The following is a 25,441-nucleotide window of genomic DNA, read 5'->3' as shown; positions in this document are numbered from 1 at the left end:
AAAGAATATGTGAAGTGACTCAGGTCTAATGAGAAAGACGTGTTGTTTGAGTGAGTGTTTTGTCTGTGGTTGGAATTTCTTTTTGTGTATTTCAAGCTATCAGGGTTCAAATTTGGCAGGCAGATATTTTGACGTGCGTCTATCGCAAAGAAGGAATAATTTTATTTAAAAAAATGAAGCCCGTCAAATTTATAAATCTTCACAATTACTGAGCCGTACGGCTCCCACCATCTTGCAAATTTCTTATGCGAAATTGCTATACACTAACATAAATAAATAAATAAATAATTTGACCGCATTCGGTATACCTACATAAGCCGGGCAAACCGAAAAATGAAACCGCTAGTTACCGTCCGATTAGTCTCCTCCCAGCGATAGGCATAATATACGAACGACTCCTTCGGAAACACCTGTGGGGCTTCATTACCGAAAAGAAAATATTAATGGCCGAGCAGGTTGGGTTCCGCGCCAAATACTCGTGCATATAACAAGTACACCGCCTGACGGAGCACATCTTAATAGGGCTAAATAGGCGGAAACCAGTCCCGACCGGAGCTCTCTTCTTCGATATCGCAAAGGCGTTCGGTAAAGTCTGGCATAACGGTTTCATTTACAAACTGTATAACATGGGAGTGCCAGACAGATTCGTGCTCATCATACAAGACTTGTCGAACCGTTCGTTTCAATATCGAGTAGAGGGAACTCGCTCCGCCCCTGTCATCTGACGGCCGGAGTTCCACAAGGCTCCGCGCTCTCCCCGTTATTATTTAGTTTGTATATCAATGATATAGCCCGGTCTTCGGAGACCCATCTAGCGCTCTTCGCCGATGACACGGCTATCTACTACTCGTGTAGGAAGAAGTCGCTATTGCATCGGCGACTTCAGATCGCAGTAACCACCATGGGACAGTGGTTCTGGAAGTGGCGCATCGACATCAACCCCACGAAAAGCACAGCGATGCTCTTCAAAAGGGGCGCCCTCCGAATACCAATTCGAGCAGCCCACTCCCTAATAGGCGCGTTAGCACCTCCGCCGTTAGCCCCATAGATTCTGCAAAGCACTGCTCTTGCTATTGCCAGTGTTAGCAACACTCCCGGTTAGAGCCCCGTGAGCTCACCTACACGTCAAGGAGAAGCTGAAATAGCCTCTCAATGCTATCAGCAGAGGTACAAAAAAAAAAAAAAATGACCGCATTTAATTAGGTATCGTACACAAATAAAAAAATATATATTCTAATTTGAACTCTCTACTACCTTCTCTCGAACGAGACCACGGGCCATCTATCAGAAATTGTTCGATATGATCCTCCGCCTCCTTTTCCACCACAGAGTAGAGTTCATCCATACCATATGGAACCGCTGCATTTATCGACAGTGCGTTTCTTTTTTTACCACGGAACATCCGACTATGGAATGAACTCTCCTTCACGGTGTTTCCCCAGCGTTATGACATTTCTTTCTTCAAACGAGTCTTTTTTTTTTAATTGCTTAGATGGTTGGACGAGCTCACCTGGTGTTAAGTGGTTACTGGAGCCCATAGACATCTACGAAGTAAATGCGCCACCCACCTTGAGATATCAGTTTTAAGGTCTCAGTATAGTTACAACGGCTGCCCCGCCCTTCAAACCGAAACGCATTACTGCTTCACGGCAGAAATAGGCAGGGCGGTGGTACAAGACGATTTGTAACAGTGCCAAGCTTCATTAGAAGTCAAAAAATGTATGTCATTTGAAAAATTTCAAGCTAAACTAAAAAATAGCCTTAGAGGAGTTTTAATGGACACAATAAAAAAATATTTAGCTTTAATTTTATTGACTCATTATTTTTACAATTCCAAACAGTGTTAATTGAAATCTAATACACAAAATGTTGTAATATAAAATTTTATAAGATAGTTCATGGGAAACCATCATCATCTTCCTCTGCCATTTCTTTGGCAAGTTCCAGATCTTGCTGTTCTCTTTCACGGCGTTCCTCAGCACTTTCCAATTCTTTTCCGTATGATTTTGGTGGATATCTCATTGCCTTAACACTTTGGTTGTGTAAATCTAGGCAAAATGAAATCCGCTGATGAAAGGCTAACTGTGGCTCTCTAGTACAATAAATATCTGAGCTTTCTTTATTACTCATGTAGCCCTTTACAGGGTCTAATGTTGCCTCAATCACTCCATCTCTGATTGCCTTAGCAACAATGAATTCTGCATCTTCAGCAGAGTCAAGCCCTAATTTGCGAGCTATATCTTTTGGTGATATGCGAGAATAGGACAATCCAATTGAACGAATAGCAGTCTTAATAACATTCTGTCTAAGACGAAGGATCAATGTAAATGTGTGATCATTTCGGAACTGTGGCCCATAATTCTCCAATACTTCACCAAATCTTTGCAAGTTTCCAAGACGCACAGCTTGGGTGAGCTGGAAATATGGAGCTAATGCTTTACGAAGTGGAGCTTGACGGAAAATCACTCGCTCCGGTATATCACCTAATAGCAATTCCACTACAATTGCTAATTTTTGGACCGTTTGACGGAATCCAACAGCAGCTGTTTGGGGAGCTTTTCTTAAAGCCTGCACTAGATGTTTGTGTGCATCACTGTATTCTAACCTTGCTGCTTTTATTCTGCCAAGGTAGTACAGAAATCTTGCCCACTCATTGTTGCTGGCATTTTCAGGAAAAACTGACTTACTTACTAATTTATCGGCTTGATCATACAAAGAGTAGTGCAAGTAATTTCTCAACAGGCAGTTGATAATAACAGCTTGACCTTCATAGTCATTTCTCAATGTTGATGTACGAAGTCGGGCATGTAAGAGACCTCTGATCACATCCAACTTGTTAGTTAGTTCAAACACTCTTGAGTGATAAAAATAGCATTTTGCAGCAATCAAGTCAAGGGTTCTTCGATTTTGAGTAGTAACTTTTGTCATTAGTTGCTGAGAGCATTCTGTGGCTTCTTCAAGTTTGTTTGTATCCAACAAACGTAACAGCACAAGGAGATGCAAATATGTATCCACTTCGGGCACTGGCTGCTTAGGGGCGCTTCGTGACCTGGGAGCTTCTATTTCTACGGCACCAGGGAGAGGATTTTCCACAAAAGATAGTATGGTTTCTTTCTCAGCACTAGCGGGATAAATCTGATTGATAATAGCTCGCAGAACGTTACCGTTTAACTTCCTGCGAGTGCTCGGCAGTGCTCTAAGTACACGCATAGCGAATCTAGGTTCTTTCGAAGTAACAGCTTTATCGATTTGTCTGATGTGTTCTCGTAGATCCTGAACAGCTAGTACATCAGCATCTTTCTTTACATCCGCTGTCTCAACGTCACTAACAGCTGCAGGACTTTCCACATTTTTCATTTCAACATCTTCCACTGGAGCCATTGTATATATAACTGATATTTTTCAAAACAATGTGAATATGAGAATGAACGAAATCAATCTACAAATTTTAGTAAAATGCAATCTGTCACAATAATCAAAAATGCCGAGTAACTTTGTCTTTTTTTTTTTGGAGGATATGGCCTGATACCTTTAGGCCAAGTCTTGAGTGAGTAACTTTGTCGTAATGTTGGTAATGTTGCCAGCTGGAATGTGAAATAATAAGGTCAGCAGAAACGGTTAAAAATATGCATCAATTGCTACTGTACAACCATCTGACCTCTTTTCTTTTCAATTTTTTTTATGATTTGTTTTTATTTACTGTAATAAATGGGATACAAAATGGTTTTCCTCATTGTGGATATGAGCTCGTCTGTTCTATTACATCGAACCGTTCAAGTATCTTTTTAGAGAACTAGAATAGAAACAATATTTTTTGGAATATTACACATTTTAATAATTCTACAATTTATTTTTCTTCTACTTTACGCCCCGAAGAATAATTATGGTGCGACGAATAGTTCGTTACCAACATGGTAAACAGTCAACATCGCCCAAAACACGTCATTTCGGATCCTCCAGATCCGCTATCGGTGCTTTTATGTACCACATGTACCGGTCACCGTTCTCGTTGAACTCGCTGCTTGAACACGAAGGATTCGGCGAGTCAATTAACCAACAGTACGGCCCACTAAGTTTTTCGCTAGGTCTTCTTAGTGGGTCGCATTTCCGATCCGGTGGTAGAGTCTGCGTAGCTTGCTTTTGCTAGGGCTAGTGTTAGCAACGACACCAGGGTAGAGCCCTGTGAGTTCACCTACTCGTTCGGTGAATCTAGTATGACCCCTCGAGGTCACTAGAATATATCTATTTTGGCATTATTCTGGCAATATCTTATTCTGGCATTTTTTTAGTTGCTTACCAGCTACAAAAAGTGGCAACCGGTGGAGACTTAGTGTAAAAAAAATTAAAATGGATGCGCATGAGTTCGAGCTGAAAACCATTATTTAATAAATACAAAACACTGTGACAGTTACAGTTGAACCACAATTGAATTGATTGTGTTTTAAATACTTATCAAATAGTAATAGATTAAATAGTAACAAAAACAGTGTGGAGTTAACATGCAAACATCCCTACCATCTGAACAAGTTTTCGCCCCATTATTGAAAGTTAACGCTTACATAACCAATGCTTTTTCAATCATTGATAACACTCGATATTCAGTCAAATATAGTACAAGTATGAACCAAGTTCGGAGGTGTGTTAGTTAGTCTATTGAACACGTCTATAAGCGTATTAAGAATTATATATGTACCTATTAAATATGTTGATAGCTTTTTGTTAACTTTTGATTCATAAAATAGGGGAAATAGTAATTTTATACTTACATTTTGAAAGTACTCACACTTAATATTATTAAAAATTATTGAAATAGTTTATTATAAAATCTTATTATAAAATCTTATCCTCTTCAATGGAACATAATCATTATTATCGTATTGTATCATACAATCAGTTAATATGGTCCTCATTTGTACCGAATTGATGAACTATTATAAAAGTATATTTTTTTGAATATATTTGACCTATAACCATATTAACCATTATGTAAATAAAATATTATATTAAAAAACTATGTTGAATTATACTCAAAGTAATCTACAAAAAGTATTAAACCTTTTCATTTTCATAAATATAGTCGATAAATTTAGAACAAATCGATTTCAGGGTTTTTTCACATATCAATACTGATTATTTTTCAGCAACCAAAAAATAAGTGATTATTTTACATAAAATGCACCCTAAAGCTTAGAGGTTGACGTAGATATTTCAATAATGGAAACATCCGTTAAACGGCATGCTTTTGTCTTTGCCTTTTCTATTCCATAGATTAAAGACAAGACAAAACTACTAGCATTGCTCGTAGTTGCTTAACCAATACTCTACTTGGAAAATACTGATAAAATTATATTTTACTAATGTTACAGTTGAATATATTTGGATTACAACCATCACAATATTGTGGAGATTGCGTGTGCCAAAAATTATAGAAAAAGGACGCGCTACGGCTGCAGGAGACCGGTTGATTCTTCACATAAAATTTCAATGTGTTCTGGAAATGGTTTGCAAAGAGGACGTGGTATCATGGTTTAAAGAATTGGAAAGCTATAAACGCATAGATGCAATGTGTACACTGTTAAATATGTGTTTACCATTCGAATTGCGCTTCATCGGCACGTACCTAGAAGAGCTCGGTAAGCGGGACTTTCAGGAGTTGCGTGGTGCCGAACTGAGAGCTAACAATCCTACAGATCTGGCTGCGGACATAGGAGGAGCAAATGCAGACCCTAGAACACGACGAAAAATGGCTTTATATGTGTCGTTATTACGATCTTGTAATTTCGCGTGTGCTACAACTCTGTACAATGCCATGGTCAGTTTGGAACAAAGTGGCCTATTGAAGGGCTTATATGGAGATTTACTCGAAGAAATTTTATTGTTGTATACAATGGCACTACATCACCCAGCCTTCACATTTGATCAGAAATCACATTTTGGTGACATTTTGGAAAAATTAAAATTGGAAGATCAACGAATGCAATATCCAGAACAGCAAGAACACATAAATGTAGTGCCAGTGAGTGGTGGCCATACACAGTCCAATATCACCTCCAATATCACAGTTCCACCACCATCCTTATCAAACATGGCTCCACCACCAGGTTTGATGTTTGTCAAAACACCTGGGGTGCAGGTCAGTTTATTTTTAATATTTATTTTACTTTATTGCAAAGCGAACTATACGATTATTATCGTATAGTTCACTTTGCAATGTTTTTTATATAAATAAAGTAATAACAAATATTCCACATTCAACCATGACAATTACTATCTATCTAAATGTTGAAGTACAGATGACATTTTAGTAAGGTTAATTTTTTATTTATTTCCTTTTTAAATATTACTTTACTTTTAGCTTGGATATAATTTATAGGTAATAAAGAAATAATTAAGAAAAGAAAGTATTGTTCAGTGACAAAAATGAACTAAAAAAATAAATAGAAATACAATTAAAACACAAAAAAAAGAAAGGAAGGAAAAAGCTTAAGTAGATTAATTGATCAGTAATATTTAAATATGTTCACACAGTAGTCAATATTAAGTCTTAATCACTGATGCCATTAGATTAATTTGATGTATTAATTTTTTATTCATTTTTCCCACATTGTATCCTTTATAAATGGAAATAATAATCTTTATTTTTAATAACACCAGTTCTTCAATTAATACAAAAAAAGGTTAACAAACAGAAGAGAAAATGGTATTAAACTGTTTTGTCTTTTCTTATTAGTATACCTATATGACCATAAAACTAAAAAAAAAATATATAATTGCAGTAGTTCATAAAAAATGAGAATTTGTGATTTTCAAAGTCGCTGAAGTGAATCATCTTTCATCAAAAATCATTCATTATCAAAACTAACTTTTTATAATTATTTAAATGTATTTATTGTCAATATAATTGCTAGCTATGAATTTATTAAACAAGTATATATTAAGAAGTTGATAAACATGCTGATATAATATTATATGATTTGTTAAATTATTATAAAAAAATGGACATAATATTACAAAAGCACTACAAAATTACTTTTCAAGTAGACATTGGTTACATATATTAATTACAATTTTCATTATTTTTAAAGAGCAGTCAGCCTCTCGACTTTTTGTTGTATAATAGAATTCAAACATTTTGTATGTACTGTACCAAGTTTACCGTATGATTATAAGCTAAAATAATTTACTTTAGTAAAAGGAACAAATACTCTTCATTGAATTTTTGCTAAAAAAAATTACACTAGATAATCAATTTGGTTTCAGATGGTGCCAACTATACGTTAATGAAAAAAAATCATTTTGTATAAATATTGTTAGTGTTTCTTTCAGGCCCAAAACGCAGATGTAGTGTCTGAATTAAATACACAGCCTGTACTTGGTGGAACTGGTGTTGTACCAATTTTGAGTGAGGTACCACATCCACCACCCGGAATACCTATACCACAATATCATAATATTGGAGATTACATGGGACAACATGCCTGGCCTACGAACATCATTGTCTCAGCCTTAAACCAGCCCCTAGAGGTAAATATGTAATATAAAATGTATAAAAAATGTAATAACTATTAAAAAGGATGCTACCAAAAGTTGGAGCTTGCATCTGCATGTAGAACACATAAGCTCTTTTTCAATATAACATGTAAGTCAAATTTCACTTGGAAGTAAGAACCTAGTAGTTTTACTAAAAACAAAAAAAATTATTTGCTTTGATTGAATAAGGATAAAACTTCAATTTTAAACCAATAAACAAATAAAAATCAACAAATTAGTTTAATTCAATAAAAAAATTTAATAGTTACTGTTTCTCTTTCCAGGTAATAAATTATCCTCCAGCTGCTGCTGCTCCAACATCTCCCTTAGTTTCTTCACCAGGTGACAGTCGGGCAACATCGCCACACTCTCGTCGAAGACTATCTCGTGACCGATCGCCGCCACTACAGTCTGTCACATCTGGCCCTCCCGAACCGACCCCCCTACAAATATCTACCAACTTTGAAAACCTGGCTATTGCAGAGGTAAATGTTGTTGCATTTCCTGGCACTCTAGTCTTATTCAAATTTGAAAAGTTAGAAAAGAAGGGTATTATAGGAAGAAATATTGTATTATACTTCTTGTATTTGAGACTATTTCGTTAAATAAATATCTGTGCTTTTCAGCGGCTTATTTTTAGTTTAGAATCATGAATGTACTTAAATGAACTTTTGTTCCTTGACATGACAATGTAAATGCTCTTATCCATGTTGACATATTAGGTCGACATTTCAATTGTTATAAAATAATTCCTTCATACTATAATGCATGATTGATATAACATCACCTGGTGTCTTACATGCTAGTCTATTTGGACCTTAAATTAATATTTCTTTTTGGATTTATATGAAAGTCGTTTTGATAACAATTTCCAAAAATGTTTTTCAGATGCGACACAATATAGGTGATGAGAGATTACGAGAACTCGGAATTCATCAGTACAGGTCTTTAGAAAAGTTGAACGGAGTTCGAAGAAGAGCGACAGCATATTGCCCCCCCACACGATCGTCATCAGACAGTGGCTCCAGTGCGGCTTCGTCTCCTCCCGACACTCCCGCTCTGTCGCTACGTCGCGGTGCTCCTTCCGCGCCGCCCGTTTCTTATCTGCAGTATCCGAGACCCTACGCCTTCCCCACCCCTCCACCTGCCTACCGCCCGCCGCCGCCCCCCTTCGCGAACGGCGAACCCCCTCCGTACCCGGCCCCCACTCCTTACGCTGGATTTGTGCCGGTCTTATACGCGCCGCCGAAACTTTCCTGCTGGAACTGCGGCGCTGCAGGTCACGCAGGACACGAATGTAAAGAGCCGAGCATGGAAGAGATGACGAGGGCAGGTGGATATCAGTTAGACTTTGGTGGTGCTCCGCCGGAGTCGACGGAGAAATAGGTGAGTCTCGACTGCTGCGGACTCGAGCCGCCGACCGCGACTGCCGCGACCATCGCGATGACCGCGCCCACCGCATCGGGTCGCGCGTCGGCCGATATTCTCAGTTAGTACCAAAGTGTCAGGTCTCAAAATTGTAAATAACGACCTGAATCGGTCTGCACGTGCGCTGCTTGTACCCGGTGCTGCTCTGATCCTTGAAAATCCAAACAAAAAAATCATAATGTACAAAACATAAAATGTTGATGGATATCATATTGTCTACTTAGAATTTGACTATGGAGGTCCTCGTATTTGCGTGAAGGCAATTGCACTTTCAGTCCGGGTTTAGTTCTATAGTACATTCCAGAACATTTATGTAGAAATGTAAATGGCTTTTATGGAACATTATGACTAGTTTAAACGCTTGTAAGTCATTAAATGATTTACTTCCGTCGTAAACTTTATGCGTGTTTGAGGTGTAGGATGGTAATTTATTTATAATTCGTAAATGATTCGGAGTGTTATTTTTCCTTCTGTTTTGAAAAATTGAGTGTATGTCCTTGACGAAAATAATATTACATAATAGCCAGAATAACATCGCAAAAGCCAAGTGTTTCTGGTGGCGGGAAAAAAGGAACAGTTTTACTATATTCTGAACAAAATAAAACTGAGTACCTATCGTTAAAATAGAATTTCACGGAAATTTTAACTATACGTTGAAAGTGCAATTACGCGTTATTCAAATTGAACCTTAACGGAGTGTAGAATTTTGAGGGAATTCCATCTTAGGTTTCGAAAAATGGGATATGAGTTGACTACTTTCGATATCTCGTAATGCCGTTCTTTGAACAGGGTTTAATTTATATAATAAAATATATTTCATATGAGTAATTATTAGCCCAAAACAGTGCCTCGAATTAAGTTAGTATATCTAATGCTACTTGCTGAACTTAATGGTTCATATAGACAAAATAACTTGTTTGCAATTATTCTCAAATGTGGAAGTGCCATAAAGTGCAAGTTTCAATAACCGAATAATTTCGACTAATAATAAATAATGATGACTTAAATATTTAATTTATTCGCATCGTTAATTAGTGAGCTTAGAACAATAAATAATTAGCAATGTGATAAATAGTTATTGTAAAATTGCAACTATTTTAAAACACCTGTGACTTATTATGAAAGCAATCTAAGTTAGTTACTATTAATCGGTGATTAAATGCTACTCAAACTTTTTCCTGTTAAATACTTAGTGATACGCTACTATAGTATTAAAATGTTCTCCGGAATGCGATATCGTATTATAAAGTTTAAGGACATATTATTTAAAAAAAATATATAACAAAAAAAAAACAAAAAAAAACATGACAATATTAACTTTTTGAATGAACATTTAAATTTTCATTTGGCTCACCCTACATCAATTTAAGATTTAATTGGCAGCAAGAAAAAAGTGCGGCCAATTTCAAATTGGATTGTCTTTTCGTTTTACTAGTCATTGAAAGGATATGTTTATTATACTACTAAATCCTTTCATACAAAATAGTACTTGTAACAGAAACATTTCATTGCCTAAAAAACTAAATAAAAAATAAAGTGCACACCATAACTTCTAAGGCTTTTCGTTAGATTGGACCAATTTGTATATTCTTAACTGTTTTTTAATCCATTTATAATAATATAATAATTGTCGAAACGTTATTGCATGGCAATATTTTGAGCAACATATTTAGTACATAGCGACTCATGTTAGTACAAATTGGTACAGTAATTGGTGTGAAAATATTCTTAAATACATAGATTAGGAATAGTCATAGGGGAGTTATTGTAGTAGATACTTTTAAATTAATGTTTTAGTTTATATTTGCTTCGATGTATAATTTTGTGGAATTCCCTAAAATTCTGTTTTTGTATATTTGACTTTATATCCCTATTTTTTTTAATCCTTGTTTGACCAAACGTTTTTCAAGTGAATCAATCAGAGAGTGATTATTTTAAGACTGATTCATAAAGGTAGGCCTCTGAATAAAAAATATGCATATGAAGAGGCCTTGTCAACTCAACAGTTTTTATGTTATTTAACAGTTAAAATCGTTTCAAATCTTACAATTGGACTGTAAAAGTCGAAAGTTTTATGACTACCCTTGATTTTGTTCGACAGTGATGAGTTTAAATGAATAAGGATAATGGATTGTTTTGATCAAGCTCACAGATAATGCAAAATGCTCGTAATATTTATATGATAGTCATTGTAAGTATTTACAACCATGTAAGAGAGTTTACACGTCAGAATGGATGTGTTCATATTTTGTAAATAATTCGGTTTTATATTAAATTAGTTACTGTTTAGAGATTGATTATATATTTGTAAATTAATTAAATTGTCATTATTTGAGTGTCCCCAAGTATAATCGATAGTTTTTTTTTAAGATCACCGTCACAAATCACAAAATTGCATTTCAAAATCCCAGTTTTTTTTTAGTTCTTATTTTGGGGTTGTATATTGTTTTCGCATAATTATATGAAAACGGAAAAAGTTTTAAATAAACGAATGGGTCATGCGTGGGTGGGTACTGGGTGTTGCCACTGTGGCCGATTTGTATTTATGTAACTTGCCAATTATAATTTTATTTAAGTGCGTCCATCAACCGCGTAAGCCGTAAATGGATCTTTGTTAAGTGTTTAAAGGCACGAACCGATGACAGAAATGACGATCTGCTATTTATTATATTAAATGCGGAAATTATGTCTTAGCACGAGATTGGGTCTAATTATAGTTCCCTGTAAATGATCACCGTGTCTTGCGATTAGTATCAATTTCCTGTCGAAGGTTGTATGTCCACATAACGTAGATATTGTGTTTTTTTTATATTATCGTAATATTAACGTGAAGTTTGACATGACTTACATTATTATAGATTAAACATAGAAAAAAAAACTATCGTAATTAAATAAGGTCGCCTATTAAGTGTAGCCTCATTGTGACACTACTTATGCAATATGGAATAGAGTTATGTGCTGCATATCATAGTATCAAGTGTGATATTCAAGGATTCTTTTTCGTGTGCTCAAACGCAAGCAATCTACGTTTTAATCGGAATGAAACAATTATGTATTATTTTTTAACTATACCCACAGATGCAATATGAGTTATAAAGTATCAAAATATTGTTGCTCGTATGTGCAGCTTCGCTTTGTACTAGGAGTATGAAGGTATTTTTTTACTTTGTACAGAATGTTACATAAATGTGATAATGAATTTTTTGACATAATTAGATATTGTGATTTAGTAATTTGTGTAGTTTATAAATAAAATATGAAACAGAAACTCGCTTTACTAAATAAACTTTATTATTCTTACAGCTTATTGTATTAACGGTTGTATACCTTGTGTTTTTGGTTTCTTTGTAAATGGGTACTTGTACTAAGCTGTTGTACCGTCTGCTAGTGAGAAATTTGTATTCAGGAAAATGAATGTTTCGGCCCAGTATTGTCAGAACTCTGTATCCCACCAATGCTGTGAATCATTTGCTTCCTGATCAATAAAACAATTTAAATCCAAATTGTGTTTTTTTTTGTTGTTGTTTCAGAGTGCATTGCTGTGAATAGTGGAAATGTTTTTTAATCTATTATAAATAAAAAAGATAACTTACACCTTTTGTTTCGTGCCATTTAATAAAATTATTGTTCGTTGTGGGTTGGAGAACCGTAGTGGGTATAGTAATCGGCATGAGTCTTGAGGTCTAACCTTGACATGCGCAGAAGTCCATTTTTCGGTCTTGTTTGGGAACGAGGCAAGAACGGGGGTGCCAGCCGTATTTATTAGGTGATTAAATCTTCCTGCGTCGCCTCACACGCCGTCAGTTGAGATTGGATCTCTGTGTTTTGCAAGCGCATAATTGCAGCAAACTACACTTTCGTCCAATTTTATTAGCCACACATTTTTTATCTTCGTCTTCTTCTAATCAGCCCACAGACGTATACTACTGGACATAGGCCTCCCCAAAGGCTCGCCACAAATATCGGTCCTGTGCTTCCTGCATCCAGCGGATTCCCGCGAACCTCAATAGGTCTATCAACTTAGTATTATTATAATATTCTAATAACGTAATATTTTAAACTTTATTCTCAAAATGGAAATTTATATAGTGTCAGGTAAGTAGTAAAGTAGCCAATAATACTGATAAAATTAAAAAAGGAACATCAATTCAATGATTTAGAATTTTTAACTAACCGTAAACTATCTGTACTTTCATGTTAGCAGAAAGGACGTTAGTTTGGAGCTTTAAACCCGTGACCGACTTAATCAAAGAAAAAGTTAATTTGATGGCTGCCACTGATTGAAATAAACTGTGCCAAAAAGTGAATAAAATAGAAGAGCAATATAGGACAAGTGATCATATGGTGGACATGTTAACTGAAGAATTTATTATTCATGTTGGTGATGATGACTGTGATAATGATGAAGATCGGAAATCGCATACCGAATATGCAGATGATTTCGATAATGACACAAAATGATGATGAAGATGAAGTTCCTAGTACAAGCCATTTTGTAGAAAGTGATGTGATGGATGGTGTGTCATTTATGATGGAATGAAGTGCTTAACAGAATATTTTTTTATTTCATGTATGTTCTAGTATAATTTAAAAACATAAGCATACTCGTACTTACCTAAATATCTATTTATTTAATCTATAATTTAATCTATCTATTTTATAATTAATATACTTAGACTTTAGAATTTATATAGAACGAATTGATAACCTTTTGGAGTCTGTTAAAAATAGAGCTATTTCTGACTATAATACGAACGAAGCCCCGGACAAAACTATTATATTATTACTAATTTTTGAATCCCAAATTGAACGAAGTTAATTTAATTATAAAAAATCTAATAAACATATGAGTGAGCCATTTATTTTGACCGTAAGTGTACGATGCTCAGACGGCCCCCCACTCTTTTGTCGAGAGCTAATCACTCGTGCCGATTACTATACGAACTTTTTAAGGGGCTTCACTGAAACCGAGACGTATGAATGGGACTGTTACCGCCCATTTAGAGGTGAAGTCGCTGATGTCGGAAAATCATTTGAGCCGAGATATCGAAAATCAAAGTTATCGATTTTTAAATATCGTAACTGTAACAAAAATAAATATTGAAGAACATACATGCAATGCCAGGGACACGGCTAAATAATCTCCGCAAGCCTCGTTTGAAGGACATGCCATAGCGCTCGGGAAACATCATACAGCGGAGCTTGTTCCGAAGCCGGATGCTACGTGGCAGAAAAGATCTCTGGAACCACAATGTGGTTGAAAATAGTGCTTCTAGATACTATGGATGAACTCTACTCCGGTGGCGGGCGGTGCGATGGAAAAAACGAGATGATGGGATAATCTCAAACAATTACTTAGAGCACTCCCCGTGGAACATGCCCAACATGCACATTTGTGCAGTGTTTGCATTATTTGCAGTCCAGATCCATCTGCGAGGCGAACAGCCGCAGGTAACTACTGCGATTACCACGCACGCGGTGAATTTGGAAAGCGATTCGCTTACGAATAATTGCTAGGAAGCTATCTATTCGCGGATCCGCAAACATCCCCGACGCACCGCAATGACGTAGCAGACACATCAGCGCTCTGAAATTGTTATTATATTGGATAAGCAGAGTATTCTACCTACATCTTGGTGTATTTAACGCATAGGCTGCACGTGCAATAAGACTGACAGTGAAAAGAATAACTTTCACTTCTGCAGTACACCGCGCGAACATACGGGCCAGCATATTACCCCTGATTGACAACGCCCTGAGCTCCTTTTCCATGTCTACGTCGTCTGCGAGCGTCTCAGTGACCGAGTGACCCAGATACTTGAATTGCAACACTTGCTTAAGGAAGCTGTCGCTGGGTGTGACTGGTGGGACAGTTTCATAGGTCTGTCTGCCTGATTTAAATACCATGAGCTCGCTTTTTATGGTTTTATAAAGGGTGTCCCAGAATTCAACGTAAAGCCGAAACGGGGTGACAGGATTGATTGTAACCATCATGAGAAAAATCAGAAAAAAAACTATCCCATGTAGTTTGGAAATTATGGGCGTTTAAGAAAAACCTAGAAATTTGGTCAAACTGTACCCATTTTTCGGTTATTGTGGTTAATTTTTATTATTTTTGTTCATTTAAGCTTTGGAAACGTAGGTAACCCTAAATAACCATTAATAGAACTAAAGTCAAAAATAAAGACACAACTGCCCCAAGTTTTCTAGAATTCGGAATCATTCTTTTTGTTAAACTATGAATGTAAGATTTTCAAAATATGTCGACTTTGAAAGGCCCTCCTTTAAAAAACGTACTAAAGTGACTTGGCAAGTGCCATTAAAAGTTCGCGCATTTAATCAGGATTGTAAAATGGTACAATACTTGTTAGTTTCATACTAAAAAAAAAACTAGTAAAAAAATTAAAACCTCGAGTAACCTGATTTTTGCTAACCCATTTTACTCAGTTCAAAGGTTTTTTATTCAAATGTTTTTTATTGATGTGAGAGATGGATAGTGGACATGTTTGCCATGAGCGACCGAGACAGATAGTGACGCCACTTTTACCAAAGTCAATAAAAGTAAGTAAAATTAATAAAATAATGTAAAACTTTACTTAATTTAGTTTAAGTTTATTGGAATAAAAGTCAGATAGGGAAATAACATTTTTTATTACAATAAATGTTCAAATTGTTTACGATCAGCCTCAATACACGCCCTACGTCTTATTAAAAAAGATCTAGTTATTAGTCGGGCATATCCTCGAGAGTTGATGTCCTCAGCAGCTTGAGAAATTCGTTCACGCAGCTCGGCTACGCTGTCAATAGGCTTTAAATAAACTTTTTTTTTGAGAACTTTGATTCATGGGTTAGGTTGCACGGCGAACTCTTTGTCGAGTTCGACGAGTACGGCTACCGAGGTCCCTAAGCCTGCTCCTAGTGTTAGAGCTGAAGGCGTCTAATGCAAAGGTTATTGGATCTGATGGATCCGTAAGGACGTGTCTAGGGTGTCGACGGTGACTGGCTCCTGCGTGATCAGGATTCGGGGAGTAGTCAGCGGCGGCAACGATAAGGCGATTATCATGACGCATAGCCTTATCGAAGTACCGTTCCGACGCTGACTTCATGTATTTCTGGATAGATTCGAGGCCCAGGTTGTCATGTAGGTCAACGTTCCTCACGAACCACGGAGCTCCGACGGCTAACCTGCAAAAGCGGGATTGTAGAGATTGGAGGGTGTCTATGTGTGTGCGGGCCGCGTGAGCGAACACCACACTCGCGTAAGTCATGACGGGCCTTATGCAAGTTTTGTAAAGTGTCACCTTGTTCCGAAGGCACATTTTACTCCGCTTACAGATCATGGGGTAGAGTCTACCGAGAATAAACGCGGCACGGTCACGGACTGATTTTATATGCGGGCGGAATGTCATCGATGCATCCAGGGTAACGCCCAGGTACTTGACCTTCCTGGCCCAGGGTATGGGTTGTCTAAAGAGAGTAATCGGGGGTGTGAGATTCCTCCTCCTAATCCGGAAGGAAATCCGTGTGAAGCTTCCCCTCTGAAATAGCACCGCAGTACTTTTCGCTGGGTTGATGTCAATGCGCCATTTTCAGAACCACTGTCCTAGGGCTAGGGCTGCGCTCTGAAGCTTTTTCGCGATTAGGGACTTATTTCTACTAGAATAGTAAACAGTCGTGTCGTCGGCGAATAAAGCCAAATGGGTCGGCGGCGACCGGGGAATATCTTTGACGAGCCCATGTTCTATCGCATAGCGCTCGCATATCCCGATCAGTTTTCTGAGAGCCCTAATCGATGGACTCAGCAACACCATGTTGCCTGCATAACTGATGTTAAACACACCATCAATGGAGCAGCTGACACTGGCATTGCTGAACCCACCGATTAGGTGGTCAATGTATAAATTAAAAAGGCTTGGCGATGACAAGCCGCCTTGTCTTACTCCACAAGCACAGCTTTAGAAAGTTCATATTTATTTTCGTTAAAACATCGTGTCATGTAATCGATGACAGATCGATTGAGTCTACCGTTATCAGAGCTGTTCAGAAATGCCATGTGTATTAATCAGGAACGACTTTATTAAGCTTTGAGTGCTCTGAGGAATTGTTCGTGATGATACCGGCATCTCGTTTTTACCATCGCACCGCCCGCCATCGGAGTAGAATTCATCCATACTACCTGGAGCCACTGCGGTCATCCACAGTGCGTTTCCAGAGGTCTTTTTTGCCACGTACCATCCGGCTATGGAATGAGCTCCCCTCCACGGTGTTTCCCGAGCGCTATGACATGTCCTTCTTCAAACGAGGCTTGTGGAGAGTATTAAGCGGTAGGCAGCGGCATGGCTCTGCCCCTGGCATTGCTGAAGTCCATGGGCGACGGTAACCACTCACCAGGTGGGCCGTATGCTCGTCTGCCTACAAGGGCAATAAAAAAAATAAGCCCGTGTATAGATTTATCCAAATACTTATATACTTATCCAAATACAAAGCCCAAATAAGTCGTGATCTAAAGGATAAGACGTCCGGTGCATTTGTATCTAGCGATTCAACGGTGTTCGAATCCCGTAGGCGGCTACCAATTTTTCTGATGAAATATGTACTTAACAAATATTCACGATTGACTTCCACGGTGTAGGAATAACATCGTGTAATACAATAATAATACAATAATACATCGCTCAACAATATCGATACATCAATATCGGTAGGTAAATTGTCAAATATTAGATTTATTATACTGTATGTTTTAAAATAGACAAGATACGATTGCTTAAAAAAATCACGATCGATAAATGGTTTAATGGGTAAATTTAATTTATGACCTTATGCCTGAACTTTCATAGTTTTCGGAGTATGTTGTCCCGGCATTATCCGAATTTGATTAATTAAATAGTCTGTCACATATCGCACTCAATCAATCATTCCATAATCAATTACATACCATCATGCTTAACTTAGGGAAACATTTCAGCGATTCGAACGTAGTCCAATGCCGTATGCATAATGAAGTGCCTCTTGATCTGATTTATGTAACTTTGTGTGAATAACGTCTGTTCAGTCACCTAAACAACATAACCGATATCGCGTACGTGTTCCTTTCAATAAACGACAGGTTCGAAACTGGGAATGTTACGTTGTGATGTCAATTGTACTGAAGCACGAGTATTTGATATTAATATTTGAATATTAAAAGTTTTTTTTTCTTTTTTTATTGCCCTTGTAGGCAGACGAGCATACGGCCCGCCTGATGGTGAGTGGTTATCGTCGCCCATGGACTTCAGCAATGCCAGGGGCAGAGCCAAGCCGCTGCCTACCGTGAAGTATATGTAAGTTATATTTTGTTAATGACTTTAATGGGTAACTGAGTTCCGGCCTCTTGCCACTTTCAAATCCCGCAGGCCTGTACTATTTTTTCGAAACAAAAACGTAATTAACATATGCTCACGAATGACTTCCACGTTAAAGGTATAGCGTTGTGTAATAAGGTTTAAACCCGCGAGAACTAGGTATAATGCGCGTAATTACTGGTGAACGTGATCAAGCTCTGGCTACCTCAACCCATCTCTGTATGTCTGCATTGTGATCATAAATGGTGCAATCCACTTTGAGACGTGAGTTCTAAATCTAAGTTCTATAGTACAATGACTGCCAGATCCTTTAAGTAGTAATGCATTACTGCATTGCGGCAGAAATAGGCAGAGCGATGGTACATACCGGTGCCGGCTCACAAGACACCATACTATAATAATAAAAAAATCTCAAAAGGCAAATTGTGTGTTACAAAATAATAAGTTCATTTGACACATCAGCTATGTATTAAATACCTACAATTTCAAGTACAAGTACAAGTTGTGTATAGGCAAGTATTAGATAAAAAGATAAAGAGCAAATTGCGAGTGTTGTGCCCGCCACACGCGGTCGTCTTCACAATAAATTAAAAATTTAATTAAACTGCAGAACGCTCGCAACTGCTTGATAAACGCTTTTTACTTACTTTGCTTTTATTAATTAGTGGAAAATTGTCCTCGCTTTTTTGCTCCATAAAACAATTTTTTTAAAGTGATGTAATCGTTTTTCCTTTATTTTACTTGGTACAGCTCGATTGGTATAGTTATTGGAGCTCATTGAGACCATATCATGTTTAATTATCCCATATTTGTCCACTTTCACGTACCTAATGCTTAACAGTAATAAACCACCACTATTACTCATTTAAGCATTGAAGAAACATTAAACTAACAAAATAAAAAACTCGCATAACTTCCCTCTTCACTTTCCCATCAATAAGTTTGAATTTAAATGAAGTATGGTTTAGGAAAAAAAAACAACGTATATTTTTACATTTTTATGAACAAATCTTTATAACATTATAAAATGTATATTTTATGAATTTAATTTCCACAAACTATTCTAACTTCGCGCGGACTGGTAGGTGAGCTCACCAGCTGATCCTAGTAAGAGCAGTGCTTCACTGAACCTACCACCGGAACGGAATCCCGACGTATTCAGAAGATCCGGCGAGAAACTAAATGCTTTGTGGCTAAGTGTTAGTTCGCTCGTTGAACTCTATATAGTATATATGTATATCGTAATCGTCGAGTTCGATGAGGACGGTGACCGGTGCTCGAAGAGCCTAAAAGCATCGAGAAAGGATCCAGAAGATCCGAGAAGATATGTTTTGTTTTGTTATTGCGTCGCTTTTTCATAGGAGCCGTCTGACGCTTTCTTAAGATACTTACATATTGGTTCTAGGTTTAAGTCGTCGTGAAGATCAATATTCCTCACATATCACGGTGCTCCAACGGTTATCCTGCAGAAATGGGAATAGATGACCTAGAAAGATTATATTATTACGAGTGCTGTTCGTGGTGCCCGAGGGAGACTGGTTCTGTCCTCAGTGCAACCACGTACGCTAACGACTTATAAACTTAACTATACTTCTGGCAACCGAGGGCTGCACTAAAAGTATCGGGAATGGAATATTTCCACTGTTCCTGTCATATTAAAATCTTTTTAATTGAAAACTCCTTGGTTTTAAAAATCGAATACCATTTATTTATTTAAAAAAAGATTCTCGGTCTTGTCACGAGGTTTTGTCAAACTTGTTTAGTCGTTGAGAAAATGGAATTGACTCGAGAAAATTCAAGAGCGATGATTTATTATGACTTTCGAAGTGGTTTAACACAAAAACAGTGTGTTGACCGGATGATTTCTGCATTTGGTGATGAAGCCCCATCCAAAACCACAATTTATCGCTGGTTTGCTGAGTTTCAACGTGGACGTGTCAAGCTCAGTGATGATCCCCGTCAAGGTCGTCCGAAAACTGCTGTCACCCAAGAAAACGTTGATGCTGTGCGTAAGCTGATTGAGGAAGATCGACATGTGACATACCGCAAAATTCAGGTAACTTTAGACATTGGCATGAGTCAAATACAAATAATCTTGCATGAACAATTAGGTGTAAAAAAGTTGTTTTCCCGATGGATACCGCATTCGCTCTGTGAAGAGCAAAAAGCGGCTCGCGTTACTTGGTGCGTCAGAACTCTCGAAAGATTCCACGCAGGATCCTCAAATGCTGTATACAACATTGTATCAGGTGACGAATCCTGGATATACGCGTACGAACCCGAAACAAAAAACCAGTCACGAGTTTGGGTGTTCGAAAATGAGTTAAAGCCAACAAAAATTGTTCGTTCACGGAGTGTTGCAAAAAAAATGGTGGCCACGTATGTCTCCAAAACCGGCCATGTTACGATAATTCCTCTTGAGGGACAAAGAACGGTTAATGCAGAATGGTATCCTAGCATTTGTTTGCCACAGGTAGTTTCTGAATTCCGTAAAGAGAACTGCAACCGCCGCATCATCACGACAATGCGAGTTCTCACACCGCGCACAGAACAAAAGAGTTTTTAGAGCAAGAAAATATAGAATTATTAGACCATCCGCCGTACAGCCCCGACCTAAGCCCTAATGATTTCTATACTTTCCCTAAAATAAAGAATAAATTGCGTGGACAGAGATTTTCATCACCTGAAGAAGCTGTGGACGCCTACAAAACGGCAATTTTGGAGACCCCAACTTCCGAATGGAATGGTTGCTTCAATGATTGGTTCCATCGTATGGAAAAATGTGTCAAATTTCGCGGAGAATACTTCGAAAAGCAATAAATACATTTTTAAATAGTAATGTTGTGTCACTTCGTTAATTCCCGAAATTTTCAGTGCCGCCTAGGTATGTGCATGCGGGCCGGGTAAGTGAACACTACACTCGCATAGATAATGACAGAATATATGTAAGTTTTGCAGAGTGTCACCTTGTTACGAAATTTGAAATTAAGACAGGAACACCGTATACTACCGGAACAAAAACGATTATGTTCGGATAAATATTCTAGCGGGCGATTAACGTCTCATTGAAATCGGTTAAGCAACTCAGGAAATTAAGTGGATAACAGAAACGGGTCATTTAACTTTTGTTTACAATAGCTTTCAAATCACATTGTTTCGTAATCACAGACTGTGCTGTGCTCATTCATAATATGTTTTGGGAGATCATTTTCACCATGTAGATGCATTCAGCTTCAAAATGAACTCTTCTACACGGTGTTCTCCAAGCTTTACATAAAATTGCTCTTCTTCAAACACGATTCGAAGTGAGTCCTCAGCGCTAGTCCGACTCTGTGCCAATGTAGCGATGGTGAGGCTTTAGTATAAGGTGAACTATACTATAGGTATTTCATAAATAAAAAAGCACTTCAGTTTTATTCATTAGTGAATAATTACATTACGATATGATGTTGAAGAAAGCTTGTCATATCATATAAAATATCATCTTAAATAATAAACAACAACTCGTAATAGCTCTTGCATTAAATTTATATTAAATTTCATATTAAAACCAATATACAAATCCAATGTTCGGTTAAACGAATAGCGCTGTATACTTTTTGTTTGGGCAGAGGCAAACAACTTTGCGACTTCATTTAATTCACAGCCACTTCAATGAAGTCCAACGTGGTTCCGAGAAGCGTTCGGAAATTGTGGCTTGCGAGTGTTTGGGTATTTCCAGGCAACTTCAGAAGCGCTGGTTATTTGTTTAGTTCAGCAGGGCCGCTACTGACGTAACAACAACTTGCAGAGCTCATTTCCTCTTGCCACACATCCAAATTAGTTTTCGATATCTTCTCAACAAGTCGTTCGGTTGTCTCTTGTCATGCTGTTTATTAGATAATATTAGATTTCAACAGGATTTGGAAGTGTTACTAAACACCGTATGAGAGTAAAGTAATCCTAAATAGGCAAGTATACTTCTTGTAATAAGAGTACAACAAATAAATAAATAAACAAAGTTTCCGTAATTCCCTAAATCACTAATTTATGACATAAAAATACTTGGTTTTTCATTAGTTCATCCAATGATCTATTGAGTGCATCGCAAAGGTATTAATACAATATTACTTCAAAGTTTTATGTCGTTAACTAATCGAACCTACTTTACGTTAAGCCCAAGATTGAAGTAAAGTTTATGTTCAACTATAAAGTTTCAAAATAATTGATCTACATATTTCATAATTAATATTATCAGTGCTAGTGAAACTTGCCGTCCGGAGATGCCATTTGCAACGTTGCAACGCCTTGAATGTTTGGTATCTGGACTGAGTATGATTTAGACGGCAACTTTCCTTCTTTCCAGAAATAACACCGATTTTAGTTTTAAAACCGGTTCGCATACAGGTCATGTTATGGTGATTTCTAATTAGAAGTAAGTACCCACTGTACTGATCTATAGAGTTTTAACGCTTAACTTTCAGTTTTATCTCAGAGATTATTATTTAAATCGAAAAAAGTACACGATGACAATATGAAGATAGTTTACGTTCTATATTCTTTTGTTCACAAAGTCAGCAATTAATCTCTGGTCTTGTTAACATTTCAAACTCATTAAACATTACAGGCTGTGTGTTTAAATTTGTTTAGGTGTATGTTTGCGGACGTCAAAATGAATTCATTTTTCGTTTTAGCCATAAAAGCGGAAATTGTTAAAATCCTCTGAGTACATAAAATCAGCCGCTTAAGGCAAAACGAAAAGACTGAAAAAAATTAGAATATCCGTCAGATTTTTGAATATGGACGATTTTTTTTGGATATTTGTTTTAATTAACATGTTTATCACATAATATAAGTACCCAAATAAATTATTTCTTACTTTGGTTTTTGCCTTCAACGTCTGATTAGCTTAAAGACTAATCGGGCTTACATTTTCATTTTAGAATATGGCTACTATCATAAAACTAAAACAAAGGTGTATCTGCGCACTAAAGATTTAAGTAGACTAAGATATAAACAGTAAAACTTTCCGTTGTTAGAATGAAGTTTCACGATTAAACCTCAGAGTGAATTCAAATATATAGGTATTGTTATTGCGCGTAGCTCTAATAGTTTAAAAAAAAGATGTTTACTAAAAATTATCTTACATATCAAAATTGATCCGTTGATTGTGTTCCTAATTAAACTTCAATGAATTTTTATTGTTTCAAACAGATCTCACGATAGCCTCACGGTTGTGTGTCCTGGAATTTATCACTCAACATACATGAATGAATTGCGTATTTTAAAAAAAAGATATAACATAAAATGTCAAAATTGTATTAGCAATATTCAAAAGGAATTAATTAAAGAACACCACCTTTGAGTCGAACACGAACGATCAAAACAAGATTCAACTTAATCCGATACGAATTGAGAACCTCTTCGTAAAATCAATTATAAACTAAAACTTCCAATATTATCATCGTTATACACCACAACACCTTTGAATAATTATATTTTCTACATAACTTTCGTTTTCAACAGTGTAACAGGATCTACCTATTTGTTAGTGGATCCCGAATTCGTCTGTCGATACGCCAACCAAAAAAAGTTTCATCGTTGAATGACGTTGAATCATCACTATTCTAGACTAGAATATTGAATGAAGACAAAACACGGATCACGACGTACCTAACAACGTTGCGAAATATTTTGCTATAACAGTTTTTCTTTAGCCGTAACTTATTTATATTACGGTTGTTACTATTTTTTGGATAAGATATATTTATATTTCTCGAAATTTATGACAGGCTATTGCTGCTCCGGTTTAAGTGCGGAAATATAAACGTTGTTTTTACATTTACGATTGTTTCCATTATTTTAGCGGCTAAGAGTTTCCTTTTTGTTGAGGTAGGTATTAGGTATATAATTGTTTTTTGTAGATTGATGGAAGATTATATGACCCACCGTGTTTTAATCGATTATCAATGCCTGTAGACATCACCGTATTAATACCGGGACATACCTTGAGACATGAAGTCGCAGAAGATATAATCGGAATGGTGGTACTTACCCGTACGGGTTCCCAACATACTATCCCACCTTACCACTGGTAGATGCTAATCGTAGATAAACTATGTAGAAGGGTGTGAAGCATTTTCATGTCAATAATATCAAATAAGAACTTACTAGTGAAATTACTATTCGACTGTCGATTAATTTTATTTACATTTATGAAAGATGTGCATAAAAACAAACAAAAAAAGCTGTATTTGGAAAAGGATCAATATACAAATAAACTGAAAACGCTTTTACTCTTCAGCTTATACCTCAGGACATAAGGTGAGTGACAGGGCGTCTTGTGAGCCCGGTTAGGTAGGCTACCAGGGTAGGTACAGCCGCCTTGCCTTCTGTCGCGAATCCGCAATGCGTTTCAGTTGTAGCGACAAGGAGCCGTTGTACTTACTATAAAACGGAGACTTAGAACTGAAGTCTTAGGTGCGTGGCGGCATTTTGTGGTGGGCTTCGGTAATCACATAGCACGAGTGGACCGTGAGTTCATCCACCACCTAATTAATATAAAAATATTGTGCTGAGCCCTCTCATATTAGCCTCATTTAAATCCATTCAGAATAGAATCGTATTGTGCTTATATTAGTAGTGATTATAAACTAGTGCTTATGCTTATTTATACACTTAGATTATGTATTACGTTATGTCACTAGTCCAAATATTGTATAGTATTAATATGAGAAAATAGGTATGCATTGATTATCGGATTATAATACCACCCTCATTAGTTTAATAGGGGCTTCATCAATTAAACCAGCTAGTTGGATTCCCAATAAACTTCCATGCTTTCATAACGTGATTACGTATAATTATAGCCTTTATATGATTTATTTACATAACGATTAAACTCTACCATACTCCTCAATCGCTTCTAATTTAAGTTTGGCTAAATTAATTTAGGAAATTTCTATGATTACCTGTTAATTTTTACATTAATGTATAGTTATTATTATATATGTAGTTATTATTTTTATTTAATTCTAGTATAAACGAAATGTTAATGAGTGTAATATGGATGCAAAATCTGAAGTAAATGAAAAAAAATTTGTATGTAATGAACATAAAATTTGTTCGATCAAGTATTGTTCGATTAAATTGACACTTGA

The 25,441-nt window shown here is 36.7% G+C and overlaps 2 protein-coding genes across 3 annotated transcripts; one reads left to right on the top strand and one right to left on the bottom strand.

Moving 5' to 3' along the window:
* Window positions 1-1,795: 1,795 nt before the first annotated feature.
* LOC101746211 (probable 26S proteasome non-ATPase regulatory subunit 3) lies at window positions 1,796-3,588 on the bottom strand. The gene has a single exon (XM_004930962.3). It carries the CDS (start codon window positions 3,379-3,381, stop codon window positions 1,897-1,899), a length of 1,485 nt encoding a protein of 494 aa, XP_004931019.1. The 5' UTR covers window positions 3,382-3,588; the 3' UTR covers window positions 1,796-1,896.
* A 1,643-nt stretch (window positions 3,589-5,231) lies between these two features.
* Window positions 5,232-12,461, top strand: LOC101746351 (protein enabled homolog). 2 transcript variants are annotated; one of them, XM_004930963.5, is made up of 4 exons: window positions 5,232-6,133; window positions 7,327-7,524; window positions 7,815-8,015; window positions 8,419-12,461. In XM_004930963.5, exons 1-4 carry the CDS (start codon window positions 5,498-5,500, stop codon window positions 8,914-8,916), a joined length of 1,533 nt encoding a protein of 510 aa, XP_004931020.2. In that variant the 5' UTR covers window positions 5,232-5,497; the 3' UTR covers window positions 8,917-12,461. The 2 variants fall into 2 exon arrangements, with proteins under 2 accessions (XP_004931020.2, XP_037866475.1); XM_038010547.2 differs by having other exon boundaries at window positions 7,315-7,524.
* Window positions 12,462-25,441: the final 12,980 nt, after the last annotated feature.

This window comes from Bombyx mori, chromosome 4, assembly GCF_030269925.1.
Source record: "Bombyx mori chromosome 4, ASM3026992v2".
Taxonomy (NCBI): Eukaryota; Metazoa; Arthropoda; class Insecta; order Lepidoptera; family Bombycidae; genus Bombyx; species Bombyx mori.
The sequence above is the reverse complement of the archived record's forward strand: the minus strand, read 5'-3'. Positions and strand labels throughout refer to the sequence as shown.